We start from the raw sequence: 21,084 nt of genomic DNA, 5'->3' as shown, positions 1-21,084 counted from the left end.
ATGGCCAGTGCTCTATTCACTGTGCCACCTAGCCGCCCCCAAGACCATACTTTTATAGGCACATAAATGAATAAAATGTAAGGTATGGAGAATAAAGTAACTCATCATATTTGTTTGTGGGCTATCGATTTTTTTTTTTGCTCGGTCAGGCAAAAGATAACCTTAAATTCCAATAAAGAGTCTTCATGCATCTTTTAAGACAATCTGAGATCCCTTGATAAATGGAGTTCCAGAATTAACCATTCGGTGGATCTCTAATTATTGTCAAACATACAAGGAGACACATGTTCCTAAAAAGTTTTTTTTTGATGTCCTGCATGGAGTTCAATTGGATGCAAATATCTTCCCAATGTTTCTGTCAGGGAAAGTTATTGTGTTGACTTTATCTAGTCTTAGAACAACACAAGTATCCTCAAAGCAATCCATGATCTCTTAAAAGAGATCTATGATAAGGGGAGAGAGAAAATAAATGAATGAAATAATTTAAAAAAGTCTATTGTTTATATAATTAGATGGAAAGGTAGTCCGTGAGTTAGAATATTCAGTACACTTATTTGTGACAGGTACTGAAGGTGAGTTAGGCTCAGAATTGAATAGGAGTAAATGAATGGCCTGTATTATGTTTGGAAAATTATACTGTAATTTTAATTGCCCCCGACTTGCTTTTCAGCATCAAAACCCATCTTTTTAATGTAAATGAGCTTCTAGTGATGCTGTATGGTTGTCAACCTTAGAATATCACACGTCCTGAAGAACCAAAATTTCAGGTAATTCAAAAGACAACAGAGAGGCATGTGACACACTCAGGAAGACTTAAACATATCTCCAATTATTAACTACAAGCAAGAATGGAAGGAAATGCATAGTAAAAAAAAAACTGTGGCCTGGAAATGAGGTACAAAAGTAAGGGATGACAGATCCCCAAGTACTGCCCTATTCCCTAGGAAACCATAGGAAACCCCTTAGAAGCAGTGCTCCAGTGTATTAGATGGATCTGTAAGAGAACCTGAACAAAAATTGCACAGAATGAGGGTATGTAAATGGTTTGCTATCTGTACTTGTGAACAGAACATTAATAACACTGAAATCAGGGATCCTGTGACTCACTGGTAGAAACACATCACATATTTAAGGTTACATGGGGCCATTTTGCACTGTTTCAATGTCATGGAAAAAAAGGACCTTTATTATGTCATTTTCTATTTTTCCTAATTGATTACAATAAAGATGTAGCTAGACAAATAGTGGCTTTTGGAAAAGTTATTTAACTAAAATATTTTGTATTCCAAAAACTCAACTGTACGAGCTTTTATAAATATTCTATGGTTTTCAAAAGAATAATCTACATAAATGTAATTAACTTAAGTATAATATGCAGCATAATCTTAGAAGCATATTTGTATTGATAATAGCATTTCTATTCTTTAAGAAGTGAAATGCAAAGCATTAATCATAATGTAGAAAACTCAGTTGAAATCATTGGCATTATGATGAGTTTGAGATAAACCTACACAAATTAGCTAAATGAATTTCCTTGTAATTGGCCTATAGGTTAAAATAAACAACTTCGATTGGAAATTTTAAATTTATCAGGATCTAAGATCATGTAAAAAGAACACCAAAGCAATTAGTCCATCAACAAACATTTATTAAGTGCTTACTTTGTGCCAGGTATTGAAAAAGAAAAACTGAATTCTCTCTGTAATCCTATTGATAATTATCTGTTTGACATTGTTACCAACATTGTTATTGGCATTGACAATTGACATTTGACATTGATGTTGATTACTAACAAACTTGACTTCTTTGGGTCTCAGTTTCCTGGTATATTAAATTCTGGGCAATCTTTGTACAAGTCAAACCATACTGCAACAAGTCAACAAATTTAATCAAAAAGCATTTCTTAAACATTTTCTATGTTCCAGGAATTCTGTTGGGTGCAGAACAAAAACCATATCATCCCTGCCTTCAAGGAACTTACATTCTATTGTATGTATGTATTGTATTTTAAGACAACCACACACACACATTATATATATATGTGTGTGTGTGTACATACACACAATAATTTAGGGATATATAAGGAACTGGACAGTGAAGAGATTAGAAAAGGTTTCATGTAGAAGATGGCCCTTGAGCAATGTCTTATAGCAAATTAGAGATTTAAAGAGGTAGAGATGAAGAGGGATTACATGGGATTCAAGTTAGTACAATGAGGCAGAGGAGGGAAATGGAGTGTCTTATATATAGTCTGCTACTGTAATACTTTCATAAAAAAGGTGAGCAAAAAAGAAATCCAGTTTCCTACTCTTTTTAGCAAAGAATCACCTGCAAAAACGGTGAGTGGAAGTGTATTCTCAGTTGTGTTGTATACTCATTCAGTTGATATATGCTCACTGACTCAAATTTGTAAAGCTGTTATGATAGCAGTAATTGTCCCTATTAACAGCCAGAACAAGGTCAACACTGTCGTAGTATCAATTTATAACAACTACCCATTTTCCTAAGTGATGACACATCTCTGTGAGGGCTGTCATCACCTCCTGAATGAGATTCCATGCACTGCTGATGATATATGTCATGGGGACTCCTACTGACATGAGCATTACTGAACTAGTATTAATTGAGCACCCACAGGTTGCACAGCACTTTGCTCAAGGGTTCATAGCAGAGATCAGACGCAGTCCCAGATCTTCTGAAATATCGTCATTAGAAGGCATTTAATATCACACAGAGGAGGAAATCTGATTTAGTTCCTAGTTAGGGAATAGCAATCCTATGGATTAGAAAAATTTAGAATTCATTTTCCTAAGATAATTTCAAGGGAACAAAAATCAGAAAGATAGAGGGCAAAGTGAGAGTTGGGAGAAAAAATTAAATGATCATAAATGTCAGTATTATGAAATTCAGAAAGTTAACCTTTGCTAAAAATAATGCTGAAAGAAAAATGCTACAAACTCCACTTCCTTTATTTTATAATCTACTTAAGTGGTAAAAAGGAAGACTCTCTTGGCTAGTTTTTATATCCAAACTCTTATTATGATAGACATTTGTTGTTAAGTATAATTGACAGCAGTATACTGTGTAGGAAAAAGATATTACTAATCTATGTCAGTTAGGAAAGCACTTTGGATTGGCTGTCTAGTAATAGTGATGGATGTGAAACCTGGAGTCCTTTATCACAGACTAAGAGTGGGGAAAGGTCAAATATTCTAATCTTCTTATTTTACAGATCAGTAAACTGAGGCCCAGAAAAGTAGTCACATTAATAAGATTCAGGCCCAGATTCTCTCGTGCCAGCACTATGTTGCTTGTATCACCTAACTGTCTTCCTGACCAATACATACATACGAGAGATGAGTAGTTAAGGATTTAATATGATGTATAGAGTAGACCCAAATGAACTGGGCCACATCAGGAATAAATCTGTCTACCTCTGGACTCACTAACATGGTACTCACATCAAATGTGTTAACCAACAGAAACAAATTCAAAACATTTGATTTTAAATACAGTACTTTCTTTGAGTAAAGCCTAAGCTTAAACTTGGTGGAACAGGCCCAGTATTCAGATCCTGAAGATGCTACATTAGTGTTTTGTGAAGTCCCTGTTGTCATTGTGGTAGATAAACTCTACAGGAACTTTTCATATGCATTTAATTAGTTAGGGTGGTAACAGTATCAAAAAAAGAACATTTTCTTGCTAAATAATAAAAACTAATAATTGGGAAGTAGGTAGATAAGTGTTTTCTCAACCACAATTTTATCTTGGGGAACCTCATTGTAGCCCAGGACAAATTATAGTAAGGCATATTTTAAACCTGAAAGTTTACTTTAGAAGTTTAGTATGCTGAAGATGTCATTGCTAAATCTATATCCCCACCTCCCCCGCAAAATCAATAGCAAAAGAAAGGTCTCATGTATTCCAAAATATTTATAGTAGCTTTTGTAGAAACAAAGAACTGGCAAAAAAGATGCACATTGATTGAGAAATGGCTAAAGAGCTTGTGATTCAGAAATGCAATGGAATATCACTGTTTTGCAAAAAATGCTAATGTGATTGAATACGGAAACACATGGAAACACTCATATGAACTGTTGCAAAGTGAAGTAAGCAGAACTAGGAGAACAAAATACACAATGAACACAACAATATAAATGGAAAGAAGAACAAGAAAGCAACTAAAAGTGAATGCCACAAAATTATTATGAGCCAGCTTGGCCCCAAAGAAGAGATATGAGAAGGTCCTTTCCCCACTTTTTTTTACACAGGTGAAGGAAGACAGATGTGAGACACTGCATACAATGTCTGACCTTTTATGATGTGCTGCTTAGTTTTTATGAACTGTTCCCCCTTCCCCTCTTTTCTTTTAATCTTTTGTTATAATGGATCATTTTCGAGAAGGGAGAAGAGGATGATGATGTAAGTTATGCAAAACCAAAACATATCAACAAAATTTTTATTTTATAAAAGAATAGAGTAGGGAAAAATAAAATAATGCATGACCAAAAGTTCAAAATGCTATATAAAATGTGAGGAAGCAAGCTGCCAAGTATTCTTAATGTTCTACAAGAAGTTAAAAGTTTGACATTCCTTATTAGGAATGATGGAGTAGAAATTTAAAATTATTTAGGTGGAATTTATATAACAGAACCTTAAAGATTCAAAGGGTTTATGAGCTAGAAGTAACATTAGAGATCATACAGTCCAATCTGTTATGTTACAGATGAGAAAGCTGTAGTACAGAGAGTAGTCACTCTCCTTCATTAGAATATAAGCTCATCATGAGTATGGAATCTTTCATTTATTGGACCTGTATCCCCCTTAGCACCTTGCATGTTGCCTGGACTTAGTAGGTATTTAGTGAATACTTGTTGACTGACTGCTCAAGTTTATCACACAAAGATAAGTAATGGAGGAGGATTCAGTCCAGGTCCTTTGACTATAAATGCAATAATCTTTCCAGTATACCACACTAGTGTCCCATATTGTTTGTTCAAAACTTTCTCTTCTCACCTCAAGTCACAAAAGCACTCTCACCAAAGGTACATTTTACTAAGAAATAACCTGATATTATCTTTTCCTTTTTTCTAGTCTCAGAAAAAGAAGACGTTTAAGACTAATCCCTTTGTTTGTGCCCTTGACTCCTTCCCCCTCTTATTTGTACATAGTTGTTTGCATGACATCTCCTTCATTAGACTGTCTACTCCTTGAGAGTAAGGATCATTTTTGTCCTTTCTTTGTAGTCTCACATACTTAACACAGTCCCTAGCACATAATAGGTGTTTAATAAGTGCTAGTTGACTGACTGACTAGTGTTTGAGACTAGAGACTATGCCCCCATACTATTTCCTCTAGGCAAGTGATACTTCAATCATTCCCCCAATATTAAAATTTTCATTTCTTCATCTACTAGTTCCTCCCCTATTGCCTAACAAACATGTATTTCTTTAAAAAAAATCTTTAGTTGACTTTAACTATCCCTGAAGCTATAATTTATATTGATTGTACCTTTCTTAGACAAGGAAATCATCTCTACTTGTTTCTACTTCCTTACAACCCACTCAACTCCTGGATCCCTTGTGAATGACCTTCACACCCACAATTTCACCAAATCCACTTTTCTAAGACTACTGATATCCTTTTAAATTCTGAATTCAATGGTCATTTCTTTCTTTTTTTTTTTTTTAAAGCAATTGGGGTTAAGTAACTTGCTCAAGGTTACACGGCCAGTTATTATTTCTGGGTGTGGTGCTGAGTATCTGAGCCCGGATTTGATCCAGGTCATCCCGACACTGGAGCCGGTGCTCTTACTCGCTGAGCCACCTGGCTGCCCCTAAGCAATTGGGGTTAAGTAACTTGCTCAAGGTTACACGGCCAGGTGTTTCTGGGTGGGTGCTAAGTGTCTGAGCCTGGGATTCGATCTCCAGGTGTTCTCAACACTGGAGCCAGTGCTCTTACTCACTGTGCTACCTGGCCACCCCTCAATGGTCATTTCTTCAGTTCATGTCCTTCTTGATATCTTCATGGTGTGTGATACTACTGACTAACCCTTTTCCCTTTATCTTCTTTCTTCCAGCATGGGTATTCAGGACATTGATCTCTCCTGTTTCTTCTCATAGCTGTCTAACCATTTCTTAGTATTTTTTGCTGAATCATCATTCATCCCCCACCCCTGAGCTGTAAATGTTCCCTAACACATTGCCCTGGTTCCTATTCTTTCTTTGCAAGCTTTCCCTTCTTAGAGGGCTCATCAGAATCTATGGATTTAATTATCATCTCTAGACAGATAACTCCTGAATCTACAAATCTAAGCCTCATCTTTCTCCTGAGCTCCAGTACTGAATTTCCAATTAATTGCTTGACATCTCTTCTTGGATGGTCCATATATACCATCAAACTCAACATTTTCAAAACAGAACTCATTATCTTTTTCCTCCAAACCCTTCCTAATCTCAATCCAATAATCAATTCAACTCTACACTATCCCTGGCTTTCAAATACTTTGCCCCTCTTCTATCAATGCTCAACCCCATCCTTGTCTGTCTTTTCTGTTTCTCCTAATGAGCTCCCAAACAAAGCTGACTAGATCCACTAAAAATTTATGTCATCTAATCCCAACTGGATCTTCATTTCAGAAGACAATCCTGTTACTACTCTCTATTTTCCCTCCCTATTACCTCCAGGATCAAATATAAAATGTTTTGTCTGGCTTTTAAAGTCCTTCGTAGCCTGGCCCTTTATACTTTTCCAGATTTATTATACCTTACTCCCCTCCACCTATTCTTTGATCCTGTGACACTGGCCTCCTTGCTATTCCTTACATATCCATCTGACTCCCAGCATTTTTTCTATCTCCTATGCCTAGAATGCCCTCTTTCCTCATCTCTGCCTTCTAGCTTCCTTCCAGTCTCAGCTAAAATCCCACTTTCTGAAAGTCTTTCTGAGTCCTTAATCTGAGTGCCTTCCCTCTGACACTATTACTAATTTATACTGAATCTATCTTGTTTGTACATGGCTGTTTGCATGTTGTCTTCTCTACTAGACTGTAAGCCTCTCAAGAGCAGGGAGTGTTTTTTTTGCCTTTCTTTGTATGCCCAGGACTTAGCACAATGCCTGGAACATAGTTATGTTTCATAAATGCTAGTTTACTGATTGGACTAATTGATTTCTTTCTCCCATTCATAATAGAGGTGCTTTCAAATCTCTTTTCAAGTCTCTCCCCCTCACTCCCCTCAAATGAAGTCCTTGGTTCATATTTCACTGAGAGAATGGAGAGCACTCTTTGGGAGCCCTTTCTTTCCCCTTTCTCTTCATCTTAAAATACTTTGGTAGCATTCCCTATTCTAACCTGCTTACCTCTAATCTATGAAGAAAGGGCTCTTCTCTTTACCAAGACAAATCTCTATGCATAACTGGTTACATCTCTTCCTGTTTTCTCCATTAAATTATCTTTAGTATCATCTCCTTTTCACTCTAATCTTCATTTTCTCTTATCTATTGCATCCTACCTTGCTGACCAAGTCTTTACCATCCTAAAAAAAATAGATCTTATAATCCTCCATGCCAATACTCTACTGGTTATCATCCTGTATCTCTTCCCCTGCTGTCAAATTCCTAGAAAAAGTTGTTCATACCCTTTCCTCCACTTTGTCTTCCATTAATTTTTAAACCCTTTACAATTTGACTTTTGACCCCATCAAACAAGTGAACTGAAATCTCCTAAATTATCAATGATGTCTTTAAAAATGAGTTTTCATTGATTTCTTTTTTATACTACCTGCATTTCCCTAGTATTCTTCCCTTATCCCCTTCCTAGAGATCCAATTTATGTAATAAAGAATATTTTTAAAAAGAAAAATAGGAAGAAGAGAAAAACAATCAGTAAATCGATCAATACATTGAAAAGAACAATGATCTTTTAATTGCCAAATCTGATGACTTTGTCTTCATCCTAATCTTTCTCAATTTCTCTGTAGCGTTTGACACTCTCTTTCCTGGAATTTCATGACATTGCCTTTTCTTGGTTCTGCTCCTGGCTAACTGTTCTTTTTAAGTCTCTTTTGTTACTTCAAATCCCACATCATACTCCTAACTATGGATCTATTTTCTTCTTTTTCTATACTCTTTCACATGGTGAAAGTGTATTATGGATATTAGTTTCCATGGGTTTAATTATCTCCATACAGATGATTCTCAAGCCATGTATCTAGTCCAGGTTCCTTCTCCCTAGCTTCAGTTGTACATCATTAACTGCTTATTGGATATTTCAATCACATCTTGAGTCAAACTCAACACATCCCAAGCCAAACTCACTGTGGTTTCCCCACTCCCTACTTCAGAACTTCCCTACTGCATCTGAGGGTATCATCATCCTTCCAGTTACAGAGGATTATAATCTCAATATGACTCTTGACTTCTCATCCTCCCTTACCCTAAATATCTCTCCAGTATCATACTTCACTGAGAGAATGGAGAGCACTCTCTGGGAGCTCTTTCTTTCCCCTTTCTCTTCATCTTAAAATACTTTGATAGGACTCTTCTCTTCACCAAGACAAATCTCTATGCACAGTTAGTTGCATCTCTTCCTGTCATTTTTCCTTCCACAATATTTTTCACATCCATTCCCTTCTCACACTTACAAGGGTACTACTCTAGTTTAGCCTCTCATTAGCTCTTGCCTGGATGTAATAGTAATGAAATCTGAAGTTTCTTTTTTATTGCTAAGCTGAGAGGTACTTAGCATCTAGTTTCAAATTAAGCCTCCGTTAGAGAAACAGAAGGTATGAACTCCTGTTGCTGATGTAGCTGGAAGGGGCTGAACAGAGAACCCCTGTTGCTGATGTAGCTGGAAGGGGCTGAACAGAGAACCCCTGTTGCTGATATAATAGGATGGGGCTGAATAGGGAGGAGCAATACTGTATATAAGGAAAGACCTTGGCTGGGAAAGTCAGAACTACTTGGGATGAGCTACATGGAGGCAGAAGCAGATGCTGCTGAGGAAGATGAAGAGGAAAGGCCCAGGCTGGAGAGAATGATTTTGATTTTGGGAACCTGGGTGAAGTGATTTTGATTCTGGAACCAGGTGGAGCTTCTGCTGGGGAGCTACCAGCCTCTCCTGGGAGCTGCCAAAGACTAGGGAGCATTACTGTGATACTGGTACTTTGAATGAACCTGTTTTTGGTTTTGTTAAGCCTTGACTTCCCGGGAACAGAGACTATGAAGGATTTAAGGTGGACTGGACATTGTGAGCTTCAATATGAAGCAGGAACAGCACAAAGAGCTGGACAAGGAACTGGGAGCTGTCTGCCTTTGCACCCAGGTGACAGTTTGATGAATCTAGGTAGGAGCTGGGACCATGGAAGGGGATCCAGGGAATCTGAGAGACTACTTGAGTCAAGCTGAAAGAAGACTTTACTTGGATACTGTGTACTGACTTATTTGTGACTGAGGGGTGGATGGCCTGTGTATTTTACACTACCCTCTAAGAGAGTGCTGAGTAGTGACTGATATTGTAACTTAGTATGCCCCACGAGTGGAAAACTTTGACTATTGTATTTTGTTACCCTTAAAAGCCTCCTTAAGGATGATTGAATGATTGAGTTACTAAGTGACTGATTGAATAAATGATTATATTTAGTTTAAAACTGTGTGACCACTGTGGTGAAAACTATGTGTCCATTTTCTGTGATAAGTTGTTGTGAATGCTGTATTTTGATTATCTCTGATAAGTTGTAACATTGTGAATGCTGTACCTTGATTTACTGTGAATATTTTGCTCTGATTTGTTATTGAATAGAGTGTTCACTATACTATGTAATCAGAATCTTAAAAGCTGTTTATAGTAGAATTCTTCTGGAAAGCTGCTCATGCTTGGCTTTACACTGGACTACTGCAACATTTTCTTAATTGACCTTAAGGACTCAAGCCTCTCCCCTTTCCAATTCATCTAACATGCAGCTAAGAAAGTAATTTTCCTAAAGTGCAGGTCTAGTCATTTCACTCTCTTAATAAATGTTAATGCTTCTCTTTTGCCTCCAGATCAGATACTATGTAATTGGTCTGAATTTTCCCTTTTCCATGCTTTTGCATAGGAGTAACCTGGTCCCAACTTACCTTTCAAGATTCACTCTACATTACTCATCTTCCTGAACTCTACTATCCAATTGCAGTAGCCTCCTTTCCATTCTTTACCCACAATATTGCAGCTCTCATTTCTGCACCTTTGTACTAAATTACTCCTTGTGCATGGAAAGTATTCCTCACTTCAACTCTTTGAATCCCTGCTTTCCTTCAAAGTTTGGTCTAGGAGAAAAAGTCTATATCAGTGGTATCTAACTCAAACAGAAACAAGGCTACTCATAAAGTAGACATAAAGATTCCTGCAGACTGCATACTGCCTTAGAAAATCATTAGTCATGTTATTGATGTCCTATTGTATTATGTTTTTTGGGGGGAGTGTGTTGAATATTTCCCATTTATAAGTTAATTTGGTTTGGTTGTTGCAGCCTGAAGTTGACACCTCTGGTCTACATGAAACCTTTCTAGGTCTCCTATTTTGCTTGTATTCTCTCTTCTCAATCTTTCTTTACCCTATATTTATTTATTTCATACACACACACACACACACACACACACACACATATATATATGAAATAAATTCTTCAAGAAGCTTAAGTGATCCTCATTGCCTCTAGGATAAAAATTAAAATGTCTCTTTTTGGCATATGAATTCCTTTCCAACCTGGCTCCAATTTGTCTTTCTAGACTTATTTCACATTGCTAGCCTATACATTAAGTTCTAAGAGGTCTGTTTGCTAAACTCCCGAATTTCCAGACTTTGTACTTTTGTACAATCTCTTTCACACATCTATTCCTAGTTCTTGCCCTTCAAGACTTAGACCAAGTGCTTCCTCCTACCTAAGGTCCTTTCCTGATGTCCTCAGTTATTAGCAATCCCCCACAACTTCCTCTCCCCTCAAATTACTTCAAATTTACTTTGTATACATTTGGTATTAGCTTATCTGAATCCATGTTGCCTCCCCCCTTCCCCACTTACACCCACCTAGGAATTTCCCACCAAATTGACTTTCAAAGTTCCTAATTTACTTACATTGCTCCATTTGTGTAGACTGTATCACTTCCCTCCACATACTGCACCTGAGCTGGGTAGACATGCTGTACCTGCTGCACAGTCTGCACTTGCTGTACCTGAAAAATACATACAAGGAACATTGTGCATTGTGGATATGGATGTATACCATTAAGTCTGCTCTAATAGTTGCTGTAAGACACAGTCTTGTCATTAAAAAAATAAACCATTAGATAGACAGTAATCTAAATTTAAGTTCTTGTTAATTCTGGATGTAGCAGAGTGTTTAAATTAAGGCATATGAATTCTGTTATACATAAATCCACACACTTTAAAATGTTTAGGTTTACAACTCTGAAAGGTTCATATTAGTGACTTCAATTGAATGCATTTCTTAAGATGCTCATTATCACTTCAATAAACTAAAAAAAATCTGAATTTCAGACATACATATAAAGCTATATAATACATATGTACTATCAACATCACTTAGGAAAAAAAGGATTCTTGCCAGTATAACTAACTGGCAAATAATATGCAAGGCTTTATTTCAATTGCTGGTATTCATGGGTGCTAATTAGCATCATCACTGAAAGGAAACCACACAGAATGATCACACAAACCTATAATGATCTTAAATTATTGATTTTCTAAATTAGAGTATGCCATTTTTTGACAGTAGACCATGAAGTGCCCACAGATAACCACAGTCCAATCCATGCTGCCTTGACTACAATCTCCAAGGGCCTTGGGTGTCTGAGAAAGGCATTTAGTTGGCTACCATCTGAACTGTGAGCACTGTAAGTTATGTTACAAGAGATAGTTTGATGAAAATAATATTAACCTTATACAGTTAAAGGAAGCAAAACATGGAATGCTCTAACAATTCTCAGGTCCCACTTAGGCTGCATAAACTATGCAAATCATCTTAATTAGCATAAGTGCCCAATGGTACTGGCAAAGTTGAAAAAAAAATTGAAGGTTGTACAGATCATCGTCAAACCAAAAGCTTCTCCACTTCACTGACAAGTATTAATGAACCCACAAAGAGCACTGTAGCACTTCCCTCAAAATAAAACTGCCAGACTTTTAAGTAGCAAAAAACATTTTTTGTACAAATGAAACAGACCACTGAAAAACTTTTGATATAAATTCTTTGCTATAATAAGACAAAAATTATCATAGATTGCATAAAGAATCAGATACAATCAGAAAATGGGTTCATTGTTTGACTTTATATATAAATATATGAAAATAAACTTGTTGGAGGACATCTTTGAAGATTTTTGTATTTTTCCCTTATCAAGTCAAATGGTTTTTGTAATCAATTAACAATCATAAGTGAGATTTTATATGTCCTACACCTCTCAGTAATACAGGTGTTGACCATGTTGTCTGTCATACTGTGTGGATGTTTATGGTATCCTTCTGAAAATATTCCATAAAGCATCTATCTCATGTGCTAACTTGCCTTTTTTCTTGAAAAAGTTATCTTTAGAGATGTTGGAAGCTCTTCGATCTGATTATACAACCATTAAAATAAAATGATAAGCTATAGCTCAGATATCTATGCATTTTTCTGAAACATAAAAATTTATTCTTTAATGAAGAATATTAAAGACATATGCTTTTGCTATGCAAAATTAATGCAGTTAGAACTAGAAGAAAAAATTAACTGAGAAAAACATCTTTTCTGGAAAATTCTTTGATATTGGTCTGACAGACAAAATATAAACAGAATTGATAGAAATATTTAAGAACAAAAGCCATTTTAGAAAAGATAAGTAGTCAAATTACAAGTAGGAAGTGTTTTTTTTAAAGTTACATAAGCTGGCAATAACTACATAAAAATATTCCAGATCACTAATAACAAGAGAAATGTAAATTAAAATATACCTCATACTTATCAGATTGGCAAGTATTTCAAAAAAGAAAACTGATATTTGTGGAAAGGGCTATAGGCACACACCAAGGCACTATTGGTTCAACCATTCTGAATAGAAATTTGAAAACATACTCCCTAAATCACTAACTTGTGTATACCCTTTGCTTCAGAGACATTATTGCTAGGCATATTATACCCCTCCCCCAATGACTGAAATATAGAGGAAAAGGACTGATTTATACAAAAATGTTTGTAGCAAAGGACTGAAATTAAAGTGACTGGATGTCTGTCAGTTGGGGAATAGCTGAATAAATTACACTACTGTATATGACAGTAATAGAATATCATTATGCTTTAAGAAATGATGAAAGAGGGGCGGCTAGGTGGAGTAGGGAATAGAGCACTGACCCTGGAGTCAGGAGGACGTGAGTTCAAATCTGGACTCAGACACTGAACACAAAAAAACTAGCCATGTGACCTTGGGCAAGTCACTTAGCCCCAATTGCCCTCCAAAAAGCAAAAAAAAAAAATGATGAAAGGAGCAGATGGATTCAGAGAATATGAACTGAGGTAGGGTGAAGTGAGCAGAACCAAAAGAACTTGTTATTTAGTAACCACAACATTATAAAGGAAAAAAATTAAAAACTGTGATCAATAAAATGACCAACCATGACTCCAGAAGATTGATGAAGTATGCTATCTGTCTTTTGTCAGAGATGTTGGACTATGTAGATGCAGAATATGAAATACATTTTCAGACATGCCCAGTGTGTGATTTGTTTTTTGCCCACTTTGTTACAAGAGAAGGATTTTATTTGGAGGTAGAGAATAGCAGATGTGAATGGGTAGTGGTATTGATGAAAAAAAAATGAGAGCCAAGAACACTTTTTTTTTTTTTTGGCATTTCGGAGGAAGCAAGGCCCAGGGCTATTTCGGTTAAGTGACTTGCCCAAGGTCTCAGGGCTAGTAAGTGTTAAGTGTCTGAGGCCGGATTTGGACTGGTCCTCCTGACTCTAGGGCTGGTGCTCAATTCAATGAGCCACCTAGCTGCCCCTCAAATTAAACATTTAAAAAATATTCAGAAGAGAGCCAAAGGAAGTTCAGAGGGGACACAGACAAGAAGGGTGTTATGTTAAATTTAATATCCACTTTAAAAATACTAGGTTGTATATAATAGAGACTCAAGTTTCCACATAAGATCCTCTTTGTCTGTTCTTTGTATATTGAAATGTTTAAGTTCAGTGACATTTGTTAAGTTCAAAATGAAAAAGGGGAATTAAAAAAAATGCTATGGGTTTAAAAGACAACACCATCATATTGATCCCATGCTTAAGAATAAGCTTTTTTTTTTTTTTGTCTTTCAACAATAGCAACAAGAAATACTTATTAAATGCACAGTACATATGAGATGAAGACATAGCTAGAGTGTTCTACTGGATAAAGAATTGTTGTCTGAGTCAGGATGACTAGTTCAAGTGCTGCTTGGACATCTACAAGCAATTTGACCCTGGCAAATCACTTAACCTTTCAGTGATCTCAGGCAACTATCTAAAACTCTAAGTTGCAAAACAATTGCTCAACTGCACTGGTAGATGGATTTTCTTCACTTGAGGGTCCTCTACACTTCCAAAATCATACTAAATTTTTTTGGGGGGAAGAGGGGTCTAAATGACTTGGCTGAGCATCTGAAATTCATTGTCCTTGAAGAGTCAACATGGTAAATTTGTTACATTGAGGTCAGCCTTACTATTCCTCACGTATATAGCTTGATTATTCTTGCCTCATTTCCCTTGCTCTTAGGGTTCTCTTCCTTCCTAAGAACCCTTCTGCCTAAAATATGTTTACCAATATATATCCATTACTTTATTTAGGGCCTGATTTAATATTTACTTCCTTTGAAAAGTCTTTTCTTGATAAACTTATAGGGGTGGAGCCAATAATCACAGAAAAAATGCTCTAAATCACTAGTGATTAGAGAATTATAAATGAAAACAAATCTGAGATACCATCTTATACCTAACAGATTAGCTAACATGACAGAAAAGGAAAATAACAAATGCTGGAGAAAATGTGGAAAAATTGAGACACTCGTGCTCTGCTGTTGGAGTTATCAACTAGCTTAACCATTCTGGAGAAGAATTTAGAACTATACCCAAGAGCTATGCATATGCCCTTTGACCCAGCAATATAACTACTGCGTCTCTATCTCATAGAGATCAAAGAAAATGGAGAAGGACCTATTTATAAAAAAAAAATATTTATGGCAGCTATTTTTGTGGTGGCAAAAAATTGAAAATTGAGGGGACTGAGGAATGCCTAAATAAGTTGTGGTATATAATTGTAATGGAATATTATTGTGTTAGAAGAAATGATGAGCATAATGGTTTCAGAAAAGCCTGGCAAGACTTAGATGAACTGAAGAAAAAGAGAGATAGAATTTGGAATTCAAAATTTTTTTAAAAGATTGTAAATTTTTTACATGTAATTGGGAAATTTTTAATGAAATAAATAAAATATGGTCTAAAAGTCTTCTCTTGCTCTTTTTCTGGCTGGAATCATGGCAGGCGTAGAAGAAAAGAAGAAGCTACCATCCGTTCCAGAATCCCTTCTGAAAAAAAAAAAGGCTTTTGCAATACTGAAGGCCAAACGTTTGAAGAAGATGGCTATAAAAAAGCTCCGTAAAATACGGAGAAAAGTTATCTATGAAAAAGCTAAAGCCTACCATAAGGAGTACAGACAGATGTACAGAAGTACAATCTGGCTGGCTAGAAAGGCACGCAAAGCTGGCAACTACTATGTACCTGCTGAACCCAAGTTAGCTTTTGTGATCAGAATCGGGGGTATCAATGGTGTTAGCCCAAAGGTCCGAAAAGCATTGCAGCTTCTTCACCTTTGCCAAATCTTCAATGGCACTTTTGTTAGGCTTAACAAGGCCTCGATTAACATGCCGAGGATTGTAGAACCATACATTGCATGGGGTTATCCAAACCTGAAGTCTGTGAATGACTTGATTTACAAACGTGGTTATGGCAAGATCAAGAAACAGAGAATTGCCCTGACAGATAATGCCCTTATTGCAAAATCTCTTGGTAAATATGGAATTATCTGCATGGAGGACTTGATCCATGAGATCTACACTATTGGCAAGCACTTCAAAGCTGCCAACAACTTCCTGTGGCCCTTCAAATTATCTTCTCCATGAGGCGGAATGAAGAAAAAGACTACACATTTTGTGGAAGGTGGAGATGCTGGTAACAGGGAAGACCAGATCAACAGGCTTATTAGAAGAATGAACTAAAGGTCTCTACACCATGATTATTTTTCTTTTTTTTTTTTAAAAGCAATTGTGATCCTCAGGTCATCCCGACACTGGAGCTGGTGCTCTTACTCGCTGTGCTACCTGGACGCCCCTCATGATTATTTTTCTAATGGTCTGTTAATAAAAATACCTGTGACAGAAAAAAAAAGTCTTCTCTTTTCCCCCATTTAAATTTTAAATTTATTATTTTATTTCTTTTTCCCCATCTTAAAGTGATCCCTCCTTTGCTTTGAATACTCACTACACTCATTAATGGACATTCTACCCCATCGCCATGAACATACTTATGTTCTCCAGCAGTTTCATATATGAATTAAACAAAATGTTTCCCTGATGATCAACTAGTAAAAAATCAAACACATTTATTATGTTTGCAGTAAATGTCAGACATTGCACATGTGCTTAGGATTCAAAGAAAAAAGTAAAACAGTTTCTGTCCTCAAGGAATTAATATTCTAATGGAAGAGATAGCATGTATTAGATGTGTAGGTATAGAATATACACAGAATGAATACAAGGTAACTTGGGGAGGGAGAACACTATTACCTGTACGTGGTGGCAATTGAGTTGAGTTTTAAATGAAATTAAGGACTCCAATAGGCACCCATAGCCTGTATAAAGTCAGCATAGAGTATAAAGGCTCAGAAATGGAAGATGGGATTTTATCTGAGTAGAACAACCAATCTGTCAGGAAGTATGGAGTGTAGAATGCAGGCAGGCAAGTGTCAGGTTTTGAATGGTTTTACAGGCTGGAGGAGTTGGTCCTAGAAGTATATAGGGAGCTACTGGATTTTGCTGAGGTAAGGAATGAAATGGTAAGACCTAAAGCATTAGTAAATATTACTTTGCCATCTAAGTGTAAAATAGACTAGGGAGGAAGGGAAAACAGATGGAAAAGTGCTGCAATGGTCCAAGTGAGAGATCCTGAAGACCTGAACCAGAATAGTGGCCATGTGAGTGGAGAGAAGGTGGCATATACAAGATACAATGTGGAGACAGAATCAGCAATATTTGGCAACAGATTGAATGTGTGAGGAGAGTGATAGTATGTGATAGTAAAGGATGACATTGAGGTTGTAAGCTTGGGGAAATGGAAGGATAATGGTGTCCTCAATAGAAATGGAGAAATTCAGATAATGAGTTCAGTTTTGGATATGCTGAATGTGAGATACATCTAAGAAATCCTGCTCAAAATGTAAAATAGTCAGTTGGTGATGTGGCATTCAGGAAAGAGACTAGAACTAGATATATAGATCTAGGAGTCATCTGCACTGAGATAAATAACTGAATAACTGGGAGCTTAGGAGATCACTAAATGAGAAAGTACAAAGGCAGAAGAGAAGTAGGTCCGTGATGGAGTCTTTGGGGACACCCACACTTAGAGGGGCAGGAATCATGATCCATCAAAGGAGACAAATAAGGAGTGACATGTAGGAAGAGAATCAAGAAAGAGAATGCTGTCATAAAAACCCAGAGAGTGAAGAAGACAGCATAAGTCAACAGTGCCAAAAGCTGCAGGGAGAATAAGAAGGATGAGGATTGAGAAGAGCCTATTAGATGTGGGATTTAAGAGATCAATGGTAACTTTGGAGAGAGTTGCTTCACTTGAAAGATGAAATTGGAAGCCATATTGCAGAGCACATAGAAGAGAGAAAGACAGGATTCAGAGAAAATAGGTGTAGATTTTTAAAAAAAAGAAATTTGACTGAGAAAAGGAGAAATAAAGGATGGTAGACTGTAATTTCCTCAAGGATTGGAACAAATATTCTAATTCTTATTATATTTCAGGTGAAAATCCCCATTGCATGTTCCCCAAGAGTTAGCTGAAAATATGCTAGATAAATGATTGCTAAAAGGAAAGAATAAAAAGAAACACTGACAAGACACCTTGCTGCATTGACAAAATCCTTACTAAATCTGCTTGGATTACCAGTGTGTACTTCTGTCCTTCAAGCAGTGAGATTTTTAGCTCTAATGTATATATGAGACATTTTTTGAAGTATACTGGGTGAAGAAATGGTAGCATATGTTGCCAGGTCATCAAGAACTATAATGGGAATAACACAAGGAATTTAAGGAACAGTTATATCTACTAATTCAGACTAATTGTCGGAGCAGGAGAAAGAAGGGAATACAATGCTTTCGAATTGGTGAAAAAAAATCTGAATAAAGAATAGTTTCTAAAGAACATTACTTTATTGCTGTCAAGTACACATAGCCTTGACATGACTTAAAATAAAGAAATAATGAAGAGACATTGCCTAATATGATTTCTTTGGAAGGGGGAGCATCATATCAAATAATTTGGTAGTAGTGGGCCATGGGTAAACTGGTATAAGGGTTAAGGGGGAAAGGAGACTATTAAAAAATATGCATTTAAGATAATGGTGAGATGGAGAGACAGAGACAGACAGAGAGCGAAAGAGACAGACAGATGGAGAGAGAGAGACAGAGAAAGAGAGAGAGAAAAGAAAGAGATGTGTATGTTTTGTCTTTCCAAAATGATCCTTAGCTATTTGAGGTCAAGGTATGATTCTTATTTTGTATCCCCCCCAAATTCCTGGCACATGCATGAACATGTAGTCACTCAAAATTACTCAATGAATGAACTAATTACAACTTAACAATTATAGACAAATAAGAGCATTTTTTCCCACAGAGCAAGAGAGAAGTCATCTAAAGTGTTTATTACACCCAGAGTGACTCTGGCTTTTATATTTGACAATAAACTCAAGTCATTTTCCAAAATTACATGTGTTGATTTGACTGGAAATCAAGTTTCAAATGTGCTTTTATGAATCAACAAAGGCCAGTGGAGTAATTATAAAGCAACATTGCATTTTTATTTCATCTGTACTTGCAAGCAAGTCATTTTGCTATGATTCAAAATTGTTCATATATCATTAGCTGATGTTCTTATGTTAATTATTCTTTGCTGCATATATTTTCTAGACAAATATTTACACCCTCATCATCTGGTATAAAAGTAATTCAATAGATTGCTTTTTTATATTAGAATCATTAATGTTCAGGATGACATTTCTAAAAGGCATGGAGATACCAGCACTATGTAGACCCTTTTCGCTACTATCTCACCATTTTGAACCTTTAGACCCATCTCCCCTTTTTAATGAATCTATTTCCCATAAACTTATAGAAACTATAAACTATGAACCATTCATTCACTTCCCCACCTAATTATTTAAGGAAGAGGAATAACATGTTTAGGGAAAATCTAATCTCCCAAAACTATTTTGATTATTACTAGTGATTTTTCCACCAAACAAATACTTTTGAAGAGCTGCAAACAAGAGAATTGATATACTTGATTTTTTTGTTTGTTTGTTTTTTTTTACCTCTTTTTTTTCTCTGCTTGAGGAATTGTTTTTAAATGATAAAATAGAAAAGGGAGAAAGTAAGAGAAGTACTTAGGATAGATGATTCCCTTCTGTCTGTGTAATTAACCACCAAAGAAAACAGGACTACATGTGTCAAGCTAAAATCCAACTTGATCTACTTTACTTAAGGTCAGTCACTCAATATATCAAAGATATTGTCAGGGATAAAGTCTATCCTTGATGAATCTCAGTTCTATTAGTTATCTACTTTTCTGTACTGCCCAATGAAAAAGGAGATTCTATCCCATCAGAAGCAAATGTGTATGATATATATTGCCCTCAACTACAGAATCTCAGATTTGTAATGGACCTCAGTCAGGCATCTAGTCCAATTCATACCTAAACCAGAACGCCCCCCACAGTGATCCTGACGAGAAATTATTATATACCTGATAAATTAATGAAACACTTGATCTTGGTCTCACTAATGTATATTTTAAATTAGTGGAAGCACTTCTTAATTGTATTCAAAGCTACTATTACAAACAATAGTGCTTGTTTTGTTAAGTTTTAGTAAATTTTTATTATTTATACAAGGAAAGCATAACAAAATAAATCATATATTATAGTGAAACAACTTATTTCTACAGAGGAGATTAATATATTTAGAGAACTAATATATTCATGTTATTTTGGATGTTTTTCAAGAGAAAATAACATGAATAACACATTTCAAAATATAAATAATCTTTAATAGTAAATGAAATCATTTATAATGCTCAGCTCATCTCTCAGTTAAAAACAATTCTCTTTGTGAAGATTTATTTATTATGTAAAGACTTTTACTGCCTGTATCATTCTGGTATTCTCATCAGCTATCTGGTTGATACAAAATATATTTTTTTAAACTGCTCTATTGAAAATTATCCAATACTGTATTTGAGAGAATTTTATGACCAAAATATTTAAGAGAGGGGTGGCTAGGTGGCACAGTAAGAGTGCCAGCCCCAAAGTCAGGAGAACCTGGGATTGGTTCCAGCCTCAGATACTTAACACCCACACAAAATAACTGGCCGTGTTACCTTAGGCAAGTTACTTAATCCCAATTGCTTAAAAAAGTATATTTAAGAGGGCCTTTAGGGTTTACTAAAAATATCATAGGATCACAGATTTAGAGGTAGAAAGATTTTAGAGATGTAGCCCAAACACATCACTTTAAAGATGTGGGACCTGAAGGTCCTCAACATAAAGAGATTTGTTCAAGGTCACAATCAAATGGCAGAGCTGGCATTGAAGTCTAATGCTTCTGGCTCCAAATCCATCTTCAATCCTTTTCTACTGCACTGTGCTGTTTATACTACTCTGTGACAAAGAAACTTATCACTTTCATTGATCTAATCAATTGTATATATAAATTGGGTAGCTATATTTTTTATAAGCCTAAAGCTGC

General features: G+C 36.0%; 2 protein-coding genes across 7 annotated transcripts in view; one reads left to right on the top strand and one right to left on the bottom strand.

Annotated features, from left to right (window-relative positions):
* RFX3 (regulatory factor X3) overlaps positions 1-21,084 on the bottom strand; it is a 219,661-nt gene that overhangs the window by 138,133 nt on the left and 60,444 nt on the right. For both annotated transcript variants that reach the window (XM_069090794.1, XM_069090793.1), the window contains exon 3: positions 11,114-11,211. In XM_069090794.1, the coding sequence (XP_068946895.1) occupies positions 11,114-11,211 (98 nt within the window). The remainder of the gene's footprint in view (positions 1-11,113; positions 11,212-21,084) is intronic.
* Positions 1-21,084, top strand: part of LOC138163248 (large ribosomal subunit protein uL30-like) — a 110,927-nt gene that overhangs the window by 32,900 nt on the left and 56,943 nt on the right. Inside the window, exon 2 of one of the 5 annotated variants that reach the window (XR_011168856.1) lies at positions 5,521-8,078. The exons of 2 other annotated variants lie outside the window; for them this stretch is intronic. Coding sequence is in view for 2 of the 3 variants with exons in the window: in XM_069090795.1 (XP_068946896.1) it covers positions 15,535-16,179 (645 nt within the window). In the remaining variant the exon portion in view is untranslated. Of the gene's footprint in view, positions 1-5,520; positions 8,079-15,534; positions 16,445-21,084 lie in introns of those variants that run through there. 2 more of the 5 variants (XM_069090796.1, XM_069090795.1) reach the window with 2 other exon arrangements.

The sequence above is a fragment of the Petaurus breviceps genome, unplaced genomic scaffold (assembly GCF_028583685.1).
Source record: "Petaurus breviceps papuanus isolate PSGF00001 unplaced genomic scaffold, PetGlider_PUasm1.0 187, whole genome shotgun sequence".
Lineage (NCBI taxonomy): Eukaryota > Metazoa > Chordata > Mammalia > Diprotodontia > Petauridae > Petaurus > Petaurus breviceps.
The sequence above is the reverse complement of the archived record's forward strand: the minus strand, read 5'-3'. Positions and strand labels throughout refer to the sequence as shown.